Genomic DNA, 13134 nt, shown 5'->3' with positions numbered 1-13134 from the left:
AATATTTAACCTCTCAAAGCTATTTTTTACCAAAATTAGTTTAATAATAACAATAAGTTCATGCAATGAAATACAATATGTGAATATTCTCAAAATTTATAGTAAAAATGTTAATAGATAACAAAAGTTTTTTTAAAAAAATAAACATACTAGTCACGAGACTAAGATTTATTAAAAATACAGACAAATTGGATAGTAGAGAATATAAAAACTAGAATTGAGCAAACTTCAAAATATTGAGACCACAATGGTATTTTAACTAATAATAAATGTAATCCAAACAAGCCATAAACATTCATAAAATCACACCAAAAATCTTCGGGAAAACATTTGGGCCAAGAAGTGGACTTGTTTAGTCTAGAAAATTGTCAAGTCTAAGTCAGAAGAGTTATTTATCACGAGGCTCACAATATAAATGAACCCTTTGGATCAAAAAAGCAACTCCAATGCCTTACGCAAATATGCCATGAAGTTTTCGATCAAGGCACCACAAGCTCATTGTAATGCGATGGATGAAGGTTGATACAAATTTTGGGTGGCCCTATGTTGATAGATGTGGCACATAATACAATGTGGCCAAACAAATAGAGAGGTCTGTTAGAGTCAGAGCTACCACATCAAACACAAATTTCGGAGCAAACAGTCCCCATACCTACAAAGATTTAAAATGTCACACATATGGCCACACATATGCCCAATTATAAATGAAAACACTTTTGTTGATGAAATGAAAAGAGATTATTGTTCCAATTATAATGAGAGAAGATAAGCTTGAAATCGAAAATGAGGGATCAAAGACGCACCTAGATATTTCAACTAGAATGACACATCCATAACACCCTCGTCATATCCTAATAATGAAATATACTAATATTCAAATTACAAGAAAATTTATATTTTTAGGGGAAGTGTATTAAAGTAAGTGCTTAAAAAGTTGTTTTTTAAGGCTTTGAAAAGTAATTTCAAGCCGGTGTTTAACTCATGACTTTGAAGTGAATACTAATAAAGTATTCCTGAAAGTATTGGAAGTCTGGAAGCATGTTTCTCAATGTTCTTAAAATTCAAATTTTCAATTTTAATTTTGTAACTAAATATCTTAATTTGTTTTAAAAAAACGTTCTAATAAGTCAAAAAAAAAATCTCATTTTCTAAATTCATACTAAACTCACTCTTGCTTTAGAGAAAATGAAGTAACTAAGGTAATTACCATCAAATGCCGCCTTTGAATTATGACACACAATATAGTGGCTGTAACTGGAACCGCCATTATGAGCCCATACATCAAGTAAGCCTAAGTGATGCCGAGGAAAATGAGAGTGAAATGTTTAAAACCATGTTAGGATAAAGTTTCTTACTTTAAATTTGAAAGATCAAAAGATAGCTATATAACTTACTTGAGATATGCCCATGAAGAGAACGCTTTCCCCTTTTGCAGCCTGAGTAGATGAATATTTGTTTGCAACAATGAAAGGAAGTCCGAAAACTGGAAGGATGATAGAGAAGCCAAATGTATCAATCATGAGAAGGATAGCTTGGCGAACTAGAACAAACTCGTCAAACCTGGGATTAGGGCATCAAGTGTTCAGGACTTTAATCTATCACGTGAATATTATTAATCTAAAAAAACAAGGGGACAGTACAACCAACATTGTTTTAGGACAAGAAAAGAAAAGGGAAGGGAAAAAAAATACTCAACCCAAAAAGAAAAAAAAAATGAGAATGTTGGTTCAAATTTTCGAACTAAATGAGGGAATTACAAAGACAATCTCACCGAGCCTTACTACTATAAAATAAAATAAATGTGGGCCTATTTGGAAACCGTATTTAATAGACAAGATGTTTCTAATACAATAAACATATTGTCCAATCACTTGAAACAACTTCAGAATAGATAAATAATTAAATTAAATCATAAACAACAAAACATTATTTGTATTTTTATATACTATTCTTTATATCCACAAGTGTTAAATCAGCTTACGTGCACCTTAACTAATCTCATGGGTAAACTAACTTTACAATATTCGAGTGTTAAGGAAACTCGTAGGATATGAAAATTATTGCCCCTATATAAGCATTAGTTCAATTTTCATGTATGAGGAGATTAGAATGTATTGATTCATGAGTTGATATAAATAAAAATGCAAAAAGTAAAGGGAGTAAAAATGAATATTTAGAAACAGCCTTTTAAATATAAATAAGAAAACAGGTTTTTCAGAAAGTAATACACGAAGAAAAATAATCGTAAACTGACTTTTGGAAACTGCATTCCTGCATGCCTACAAATGGAACACACCAGAACAGAAATAATTGAGAACACTGAGTTTTCAGCAATACGTATAATGTGCAAACACGCGCACAACTAATGACATACCCAATAAATGCAGCAGCATAGCGAAGGCCATCAAAAGCACACCTACAGGAATCTCCCATGGGTAAGCAGACGGTAATATGATGTAAGAAATATTGAGCAATTGAATTGAGAAGGAAAATAAACATTCAAAATATTGCAGAATTGAAGATATTCGATGCCAGGTTGACTGAAGTTGAACAAGAGGGAGTCAGCAGAACTTTAGACTCGAATTAGAGAAGATATAAATTACCAGTGGCCAGAGCTAAAAAAGAGGCATATGGCAAACAAGCTCCACTGCGTTATAGGAAGACTGTCAACTGTCAGAATTCTACCATTTCCATCCCCTCCTTGTTTTAGATTGTCCATACTTACTATGCAATATCCTACCAAGATGAACATATAAATTAAGGGAAATAGATGAAGAAAAATATAAAAAAAATTCAAACCCTACGTTTAAAAATGAGAAGAAACTAATAGCACATAAGCAAGGGCAAGTAACAATACTATGATTCAAAATGGTACAACTATATATATTTTAAATGAAGCTTAATATACAAATCAATTCAGCCAAACATAAGCATAGTTCAATTGGCATGAATGTGTACTATCGACCGCGAAGTTTGAGATTCGATCCCCCCACCCCACATATTATCAAAAGAAAAAAAAAAAAAAAAAAAAAAAAAAAAACACACACACAAACCACTTGTAAAATGATATAAACAAAAATTGAGATCTCCACCTATAGACACTATTTCCACCTAAAAAAAAAAAAAAAGCTTGTAAACACATATTTCACCTATTAACAAAAATTGAGGTCTCTCCTATAAAAAAAAAGATAAAATGCACGAACTATTTGGCTGTTGAAATTAAGCTTATAAACACTATTTTTACCTATAAGTTTCTAGTTTCTTTGTTTTATTATCTACTTTCTACCAATGTTTTAAAAAACCAAGCCAAGCTTTGAAAAATGAGTAGTTTTAAAAAGTTGTTTTTGGTTCTTTAAATTTCACTAAGAATTCAAAACATTTCTTTTAAGAAAAGTGAAATCCATAGTAAGAAAAATAAAATAAACAAAAGTGAAATCCATAGTAAGAAAAATAAAATAAACAAGTATAAATTTAAAACTAGAAATAAAATCGTAATCAAATGAGACCTCATTAATCACTCTGCTATTCCAAAAAAACATGAATAAATCATTTGAGGTGTATATCATGGGAGGCAACATGCAGCAGCATAAGTAAGAAGATTATGGGTCAACAATAATGCAGTTATTATATAGTGAACTTCCAATAAAACTTCACCTCCAATAACAGACGCCAAAGCGACCAAGGAACCTTGCTTTCCCGCTAGAATAATAACTGTTGGACTCCATGCAGCTAACATGGCGGCTGTTTTGGTTACTAAAGTTAGTCTGCAATCTAAAGGTTTGTCTTCACCAAATAGATGCCTAAATATTAGTAATGACAGTTGTCCGAGTCCAATAGCATAGACTATTCTTGGAATGCATTTTGTTCCAATACCCTCAATAACTGGGACAAAATGCAACACATCCTTTTCTAAAGCCCAATGGACTCCAGTAAGGATATAACACAAAATTGTTCCATACATAACAAACTGCCATATTCCCTTCGATTGGATGCCAGCAACGCTTTTAAGAAGCAACTGTACCAATACTATCAGCACAATAATTGGCACAGCCTCTGTTAAATAAGTCCAACCAGGCAGTAGGGATGCAATTTCAAGCACCCATGAAGGATAAACTTTCAAGAAAGCAGATGTATCGGCCTGCTTCAATAGACCAACTTCAATTGTAAATCTACAGTAGATCATCAAAAGAAGGAAAATAACGACCTGCAATAGAAATCAATACACAGTTAACACTGATATTTTCAATAAATTATTCAAAGTAAGATTTCTATTAACGTAAGTTTGAATATTTACTTTCAGAAAATGTTTCTGCTTTGCGATTGAATATCGTAGCATGATAATGCCAGTAGTAGCCAAAAGAAAACTTGTCACTTTTCCTTCTTCCACTGATCACAAGGAAATTAGGGGGAGGGGGTGTTGCAAATGTGAGCGACCATATGTTATACCACATTAAATTTAGATCTGAGAGATTTCCAACTTACAAATGAAGCTATTTGAGAGAAAGCTACATGCACGTATCGCCACCAAAAAGCAAGAAAGCATCAACTCAAAAGTTGTTCCACAATCTTCATTTGCAAAAGAACTGCTGCATTGTTTGCTAACCCTCTTGATAGCAAGGAAATGGACAAAAAGTGAAGCTAACATAAGACCAAAACCAAGAGTCATCATTTTCAAATTAAATTCTGTCCATTTAGAACGTGCAAGCTCAGCAACACTTGCTAGGAAATTAGAGTATGCATCAATTTGCCTCTTAAGTAAAGGTATAATGTGGCTTCCGTCATTATTAGATAATAAGCCTTTTGTAATGTGGGCCCAATTCTCCATTGCATCATCATACAAACTACGAGTATGAAGCAAGTCTTCATCAGAAAATCCAATGACAGATGAAGCAGTATAATTATCAATATACCTTTTCACCTACAAGCCAAGGAGTGCAATAGCCATTAGATTGAATGATGAAAAATAATGAAAGAGGAATGTCTCCTATATAGCAGCATGATACAACTAAAATCACAGTATAACTGAAAGATAAAAGATAACCATTTCCAATATCCTCTACGTAGAAGGAAAAGCCTTCCATATCTAAATTCAAAATTGTTGTACTTTTTGAAGTCTGCAAGCTACAGCTAAAGTGTTATCAACTTAATCATTCAAATGAACAACCAGGTTGAGGAAACTATTGCTCTACCTCTACCACTAAGCGAAAAAAGAATAAGCCAGTGATAGGCAATGGCTTGGTTAATAGAACCCACTAATGCTAATAGCAAAACCAATCTTCATATGGTTACTCTCACTGGTTACAGAACCTACACTAGTTGATCTATCAATAACTAGAATGAAGTTTGGCAGAACTAAGTGAAGCCCTTCAATGTGTTAACCCATTCAAAAGCAACACAGGACCTTGTTCGGTGATTGAGAATGATGTGATCATAGAATTTGGGCCAATCATACAAAACAAAATATTTGGGACTTGGGAGGGGAGGAGAGAATGAGATTTAATTTTGAAGAAGTTTTTGGAAGGAAAGGCGATTGCACTTGAAAGACAAAGCAAAGATTTTGTTCAGTTATACATGGCAAAATTCCCAATTTTGGAGATAACTCAAATCTCCTATGGGTCAACATGGTTTTTGCCACATTTGGGAACTTTGGAATGGAAAAAATAGGTCATGTGAGAAAATTGTAGACAGGATATATCTCATGATAAGTTATTAAGAGAGACTGGGGTGGACCATGTCTAGGCTGGTATATGTCTCTCGTTGATTCTACTTGAAGTAATTTTATATTAGACAAGAAGGTTCTGCCAAAGCAACTAAAGAGAAAGAGATCGAGGTATTTGATACCATGAAATTCCATCTCAAAACAATTGGCAACGAAAGAAGTAACTCATCTATCTAATAAGGAGCATGAGGTCTGTTGATTTTCCAATGTGGGATTCTCATTCTTGACTAGATCACATTTTTTTTTTTAAACTAAATATCTGTTTGAGCTTTATAGACTCTGATACCATATTTGATAACATGGGAACATGGGGTTCCATCTCAAAACCAATTGACAATGGAAGTAGTAACCTCTCTATCTTATAAGGAGTGTGAGATTCCTTGATTTTTCCAATATGGGATTCTCAACATGATGAATGAATTAAGAAAGACTTGGGAGAACCATGGTCCATGTCTGTTGAATGTATGCTTTTGAGGTAAGAATGGTACATGTTATCAAATTTATGAAATTTTGTATAGTTTATAATTACAATGTTGTTCTTTATATGTTATAGTTTGAACACAATAATATTAGAGTGGCATTGCATCAAAGTAAATATGAAGGCTGCTCATCATATACCTGCCAGGAGTTAATACAAAGTACATTGACATAATTCTGCATCCATCCTTGTTCTGACTGATTTAGGTAGTTTTCCACCTTCATACCATAAAACTTCCATGAACCAGCACCTAGAGCATATAACTCAGGATTTACACGCCCTATGCTGAAAAGATAGCAATGAAAATTCGTGAATTCTTGATATATTCATCCAAGAGTCGATAGTCCAGGATACATCAACAGATCAATTTTTTTCATTGATTTTAAATTGTTCATTTAAATTTTAGTTTAAAATGTTTTGCTAAGTTTTTAGGATAGTCTAGATTGATCAAAGTCCACAACATATAAGAAGTCAATATCATCTAAAAATACCTGTTTTAACTACATTGTTTAATTCAAATGGATTTTTTAAAAAATTCACACAAGATTTCTAAGTTCTGGTCTAAATGTAACATGCCTGACGGATAAGTCAGGTTTATTTTGTTGAGCTTCCATAAACCTTTTCCACCAAGCACAGTAAATCATTTTGTAAGCATGTTATACTTAGACCAGAAGGCATCTTGCCTCGAAAGGGAGGTCAGGCACCTCCATTCCACCCTACACCTTTTTCACTACAATGCTCCCACTTAACCGAATTAAAGCCACCTCTTCTTCATGCTACTAGAAAATGTTCTCCATGATTTTTTTCCAGATTCCAACTTGACACTAAAACAAGGATCTTTAAAGTACAGAAAATAAAGACTTTCTTTTAAAACAGAAATAGTTTTTATCGATATTTGATAAATGAAAAGCACGGATCAAATTACAAGATTACAATACTCTCTTTAGGAGAAGAAAAAGAAAGAACACACCCAATAGCTAAACTTGAATGAATCTCAAACAAGACCGCTAAAAAGAAAAATACAAAACAAAATTGACAACCATCCCCACCCCCCACACACACAAAAAAAATTGAAAAAAGAAAAGAAAGGAGAGAGAGAGAGAGAGGCTCTCCCATGTCCCATCTATTACAAAAGGAGATTGTACTCAAATGGATTGGATCAAGGTAGGTTATTATTCTTTAAGAGTACACTTTCATCCAATAGGAGGGAAGTTTTTTTTTCCGTCTTCTTTTCTTTTAACTTTTTCCACAATGGTGCAAGCCTGGTCCTCATTAACAATCTAAAGTGAGGAAATGACAGAGAAAATAGAATGCAAATAAACAAAGGATGGTATTGGCATGATGCTTACACTGCACCTTCCATAAGGAAAAGGAATTCCAAGCAAGGCAGATAAGGTCACTGGGAAGTCGAGCTGAGAGAGCAATTAAAATTAGTGCAAGAGAAGCAATAGCTTGACATTTTTTTATAGGATCTTAATTGTTGAAAACTATTTCCTAACAAGCCATAGGTAGCAATATTCTAACCTGTTGGATGGAGCTGGTACATATCTCCCTTCCTTCCTGAAAAAAAAAAAAGAGATGGAAAGGTAAACCAATCAGCACACACAAATTTGGCACCTAAAGCCTTACCTCACTATTATTTCATCTTCTAATTCCTTCAAGTGATTTTCTGGAGATCTACTAATATGAAGGCAAACCAAAATGTTGAAAGAGTAAAAGTTCTGTTGAGCTGTACACAGCAGATCCTTAATTAGATCAAGCATATACTTGAAACAGGTACATCTACATCCTAATTTTTCTAAACTACAGAGAGTTTGACTTGTACAGTAGTCAGTACGGGTATATACTGGTTTTGGTTTTGGCAGTCTCCTGTTAATTCAGACTATTCAGTATATCAATGAAATAGTTATCACTAGGATTACTCTTACTCAACAGCCTCTATAGAGCAAATCAAATAGTACTCCTAATTACACCATAATTCTATTAGCCAGCACTTCAAACTTAACTTAAAGTCAGTAGACAGACCAATGAGCCAAAAAGTCTCCGACTTTACACTTTGAATGAAGAAAACAACATTTAAACTTCCATCAATGGATGAACTTCTTTCCTTGTTATTTTGGGTATGAAACAGTTGTTCTTAGAGAAAAATGAAAGAATATACAAGGGCACACAGAAAAACAGTCCCAACAAGAAAAAAGGTGTCTGACCCTAACTATAAATAGACTCCAATACAAGAAAACAAGACTAATGTCCTAATTATAAAAAGATCTAGTGGCTGACACCCATAAGGAAGCATATTAAACCTAGCCACCTCTCAAACTCCCTCACCCGATATCTCCACCTCTCCAACAATATTGTTGCGTCTTTCTATCTAGATTCCCCACAAAGCAACAAGGAAGTTAGCTTACCACAAAATTTTACCATTATCCCTTAAGGGAGAACTCAAAATCACCACCTCCAGCTGGGTCATACCATCTCTATTCCAAGACCAACAAACAGCATATGAGCTCAACCAACAACTCCAGTGGTCAGCAAACTGGCAGTCCTAAAACAAATGCTCAAGGCCATCCTTGCACATCCTACAAATAATGCACTTTTGTGGGAACAAAACATTGGAAGAGTGTCTTTGAACACGACCAATGGTATTAACCCTCCCATGTAAAACTTGCCACGCAAACACCCTAACCTTCTTCAGAATTTTAACCGTCCAGATAGGAGAACATAGGGATAGCAAGGGAGGGAGAAGGGGAAGACAAGATATGTCATAAAAGAATGAGAAAAGAAGCCCCTAGAAGGATTGGGGGGACGAAAACGAACTCTCTTTCTCCCTCGAACACATGCCAATCTCAAAGGAAAGAAAGAAGACTTGTCACTTCCAACGCCTGTCTATCAGACAGAGGGTGCAAACACCTTAACCATTGTGAAAAGAATGATGATAGCTCTACGTCGGAGCTCACAAGAGTCATAATCTCCTGCAACCATCTTGTAGTAATATATTGGAGAAACCACACACTATCATCATTGATCATTTCTCTAAAGGTCTGCATTGATCCGCAAATCTCCTGTGGTTGCATTAATAGTTAACCAAGGTTATCAACCAACTGCTGCATTGAAGTCATAAAGCTTCTATTACGGTCAACTGGGGGTAATGCCTTCACAGGAAAGATGTATTTATTCACAACTGAGTATGGTAGCATGAAAATTAGATGCACACATGTTATTACCCAAGCTCAACCTTTTATTATTCCCTATGCAACATGGCTCTCAACACCCAGAAATACAATCAATGTGACTATTTCAAGTTCAAGGCCTTCTGACTATTAGAGAAATTATCTTTGTGCCCCTCTCCTGAGGTCAGCCTTTTGTTCTTTCCATGCAAGCCGGTTCTCAACACCCAGAAGTACAATCAATGCGACTATCCCAAGTTCAAGGCTTTCTGACTTTTAATTTTTTTTAAAAAAAAAATTATCTTTGTCATAAACAAAGTCAAATTGTAGTAAAATATGCAAAATCAACTTTCATTAGTGTCATTATGGAAAAATGATTTCAAAGATTAATCCAAACCATTACCCAAACCTACCTTAGGGAGGAAAAGGTCACTTTTGGAAGTTAGGGAGAAAAGCTGGTTTATTTTCCAAACTTTGAAGTCCACAGCTGTATATTTTCAAAAGAAAAAAACCTAAAAGAAATTTTCAAAAGAAAAAAACCTAAAAGAAATTTACGTCCAGTTATATCTGTAGTGTTAAAAGAGAGAGGAAATACCAAATCTAGTTGACAGGAAGAAGTACCAAATTCAGATGGTATGGATGCTGAAAGTTTATTAAAGCTCATTGCAAATAGAGACGTCTCAACCTGCAAGGTACACCCGAGTAATCATTCCTGGACAATGTGATCAAACACAAAATCGAGTTTCTGTTAATAACATGTATTATACCTCTTCTGCACTACCTCCACCATGATCCCCATTCAAAGTTTGTCCATGATCACCCATGACAAGAAGAAGAGTGTTTTCATGTAACCCGCCTGTTTCAGATTGGCTCTCCAGCACATCGATTACTTTCTGAGAAGGATGGGGTTAGCTATGGTTGAACTAAGAAATGCAAAACAGATGCAAGGCAATATGAAAAGATAACAAAATTGTTTTCGGGAAAAACTTATTTGAGCTCACAATATACCTCAATATGCCCAAGAATTTGAAACAATAATACAAATGGGTATATTAGGGACACTTGAGACTGCAAATAATCTTCCCTTCTGTATTGCTAGATCAAGTCATATCGCTTGAGCATACCTCTAAAATAGTATTGTACTGCTCCAGTTTTTCAAACATTGGACTAGAATCAACACCAAATATATGCCCAGCATGATCCTATATTGCATATATTCAGTTAATTGTTCTCACATAATATAGTAAGCAACAAATATTCAATTTAGACAGAGGGGCAAAGATTCCCATCTTCACAATTAAGGCACAATAGAGAAGTGAAGGAAACAAGAAAAGAAGAGAGAACAAAACAAGATTTTACAATGTACTTCAAACACAAGGGGAAGAAAGTCCTTACCACACCAAGAAAATGTGCGATGAGAACATCCCAATCATCTTCATACAAGGATGGAAGAAGATGTTCGATGCATCCATTGTCTACCTAAAAGAAAATTATTCAAATATTTAGCTTCTCATTATGCCTTGAAACTACAGAGAACATTATTGATGAAAGCAAAGTTTTCCATTGAAAAAAATTGAGGGAAAACATTGTTCTAAAGTGAAACGAACACTGTAAGAAAGGAGTGAGACTTCATAAAGCATACCGTATGAAGATCTTTAACATTAAATGAGGGATAGGGAAATGCTTTTTGAAAATGATGAGGAAACAATTGCATCCATGTGTCATCCCCCATCATCACCACTCGTTTTCCATTCCGAACAAGCTGTAAATGGGTCCAAGTCGTGAGAACTAAAGTAGATTAATAAACAAAATACCCTCGAGATGTTTAAAATAATAAACACAGGTACACTTGGAGATCGTGCTTAACCAGCATCTGTACAACTAATAGATCGTTAACAAAGATGCATGATTCAACCTGATGAATCAAGTTGTCTTCAACAATTGCTGGAGCACCAAAGCTGTTTCCAACATCAATAAATGTTGGCAGTCCACCAGTTGTAATGCCCTAAAAATACAACAAAATCAGACTTCTAAACTACGATTTGATAACTCCACCCCACAAAAGAAGGGACCAACAAAAAAGGAACAACAGAAATAAATAGGTGCAATTTTGACTTACTCTTACCAAGCCAGTCAACAAGATGGACAAGGCGAAATTTTAATATGGTTTACAAAAGCATAAAGTAGTTTCACTAAAAACGTTTACTATACAAGTCAGTTAGAAGCATAAACAGTTTATAAGGGCCACGGAGAAAGTCGAAGTTTTCACGTGGCATATATGCATGCATTCTTGAACAATAAGTTATGTTCGACTACTGCAAAGTATGCCATCAGACATACGAGGGCCATAGTGAAAAGCTAAAAGTTAAACTCTCTGAAATTCAGAAATAGTAAGATAAACATCGCATCTGAAATAACCAAAGAAAAACAAAACAAAACAAAAGACCTTCAGTCGCTGCAAACTTGTGGTGGGTGGATCAGCAATGGCTTTGAAAATCTTGGTAGATGAACCCCGTTCCGATGCCATTTTATGCAGCACCTGTAACTTATCCATCCATGGTTTCGATTCTAGGGCATATTCACATAAGTGATCAGTCTTAATTACAACATCATGGATCAAAAGTTTGACAAAAACCCCATCACTTAAAAAGGGAGCTGATAAACAGAAATTTAGAAGTAGCCCACACGTCACTGCTATCAAAGAATTCCAAATGTGAAATACGAACTTGAAAAACCACGTACATATTAAACAATACCGCACACTGATTTAACTTAAACTAATTAAGAATAGCTGCATTCTAAACTATCAACGCAAGAGAGCTAACCTTCGAAGAATGTACTGGGAGCAACAAAATCAAACCTGATATACAAATAGGTATAACACAAAGCGAGTAAAGATAAATGAATCAGATCATAGTCAATGAACAATAATAAAGGATGAGAAACAAGTGGGAAACGAAGAAAACCGTAGAGCATCGAAAACGATGATGAGGACGCGGTTAACGGCGGGCTTGGTCCAGCAACGGCTGGAATTTGCTGCATCAGAAGGAGGCCGAACTGAAGGACTGGTGTTGGAAAGTGAATCGGAGGTGAAACAGGGAGATTCAGAAATATCGGAGCAGTGACTGAAATAAGGAAGCTCTGTACGAGTAAGAAGAAATCCTTTAACGAAGATGAGAATGGCAACACCATGAACAGCCATTATGGCCCAAAACGGCCATAACAAACTCCATTTCCTCATGGTTTTTGCGCGAAATTTAGCTTCAAAACAAGCTTCAGTTTTCAAAAGCAAAACGATGAAAACAGAGAGCCGCGAGAATGGAGAGAGAAGAAAGAAGGAACAATGAGGAAAGTTGAGCTTAGTCAAGGTGAGGCAGGCCCAATAGCTTCATACAGGCCCATTATGTGAGCACCTCATTGCGGCCCAACCAATTTCGAATCAATTTGATTGCAATTTCAGTAAAAAAAATTTTTTTTAAACTACCTAAAATAGGGTTGTAATTATACCCTCAAACTTTTAATTATAAAAATTGAACTCTCAAACTTATACAAATGATAGAATTATACTCTCAAATTAACATTATTGTATGTTTTAGGGTTCAATTTCTACAATTGTTGTAAGTTTTTAAGATCCAATTTTGACACCGGTAGAATTTTGAGGGTCCAATTTTTATCTTTGAGGGTTTAATTACAACCACCACTATATTTAAGAGTGGTTTTCATAATTTGTCCTTGTGTTTGAACATTTGACTTTGAGATTGCATGTTTTA

At 34.9% G+C, this 13134-nt stretch overlaps 1 protein-coding gene across 5 annotated transcripts; it reads right to left on the bottom strand.

The window, feature by feature from the left end:
* Positions 1 to 217: 217 nt before the first annotated feature.
* LOC120082855 (GPI ethanolamine phosphate transferase 3) lies at positions 218 to 12700 on the bottom strand. 5 transcript variants are annotated; one of them, XM_039038196.1, is made up of 20 exons: positions 12331 to 12700; positions 12190 to 12224; positions 11811 to 11932; positions 11280 to 11369; positions 11007 to 11126; positions 10760 to 10843; positions 10489 to 10566; positions 10132 to 10257; positions 9960 to 10049; positions 7722 to 7757; positions 7554 to 7609; positions 6338 to 6482; positions 4483 to 4918; positions 4295 to 4386; positions 3655 to 4204; positions 2604 to 2736; positions 2375 to 2416; positions 1395 to 1560; positions 1208 to 1291; positions 218 to 652 (listed from the first exon to the last, which is right to left on the bottom strand). In XM_039038196.1, the coding sequence occupies exons 1-20, from the start codon at positions 12603 to 12605 to the stop codon at positions 542 to 544; spliced, it is 2871 nt and encodes a 956-aa protein (XP_038894124.1). In that variant the 5' UTR covers positions 12606 to 12700; the 3' UTR covers positions 218 to 541. The 5 variants fall into 5 exon arrangements, with proteins under 5 accessions (XP_038894124.1, XP_038894125.1, XP_038894126.1 ...); XM_039038197.1 differs by adding an exon at positions 804 to 851 and having other exon boundaries at positions 12190 to 12696; XM_039038198.1 differs by adding an exon at positions 804 to 851 and having other exon boundaries at positions 218 to 541; positions 12190 to 12696.
* Positions 12701 to 13134: the final 434 nt, after the last annotated feature.

The sequence above is a fragment of the Benincasa hispida genome, chromosome 8 (assembly GCF_009727055.1).
Source record: "Benincasa hispida cultivar B227 chromosome 8, ASM972705v1, whole genome shotgun sequence".
Classification (NCBI taxonomy): Eukaryota; Viridiplantae; Streptophyta; class Magnoliopsida; order Cucurbitales; family Cucurbitaceae; genus Benincasa; species Benincasa hispida.
The sequence above is the reverse complement of the archived record's forward strand: the minus strand, read 5'-3'. Positions and strand labels throughout refer to the sequence as shown.

Coding starts and splice junctions, on each gene's coding strand:
- LOC120082855 (XM_039038194.1), bottom strand. CDS start 12,556: ATGGTGTTGCCATTCTCATCTTCGTTAAAGGATTTCTTCTTACTCGTA. Junction 11,933..12,189: donor TCCCAGTACATTCTTCGAAG/GTTAGCTCTCTT, acceptor AATATGCCCTAG/AATCGAAACCATGGATGGAT. Junction 2,737..3,654: donor TTTGGCGTCTGTTATTGGAG/GTGAAGTTTTAT, acceptor TCATCTTGGTAG/GATATTGCATAGTAAGTATG.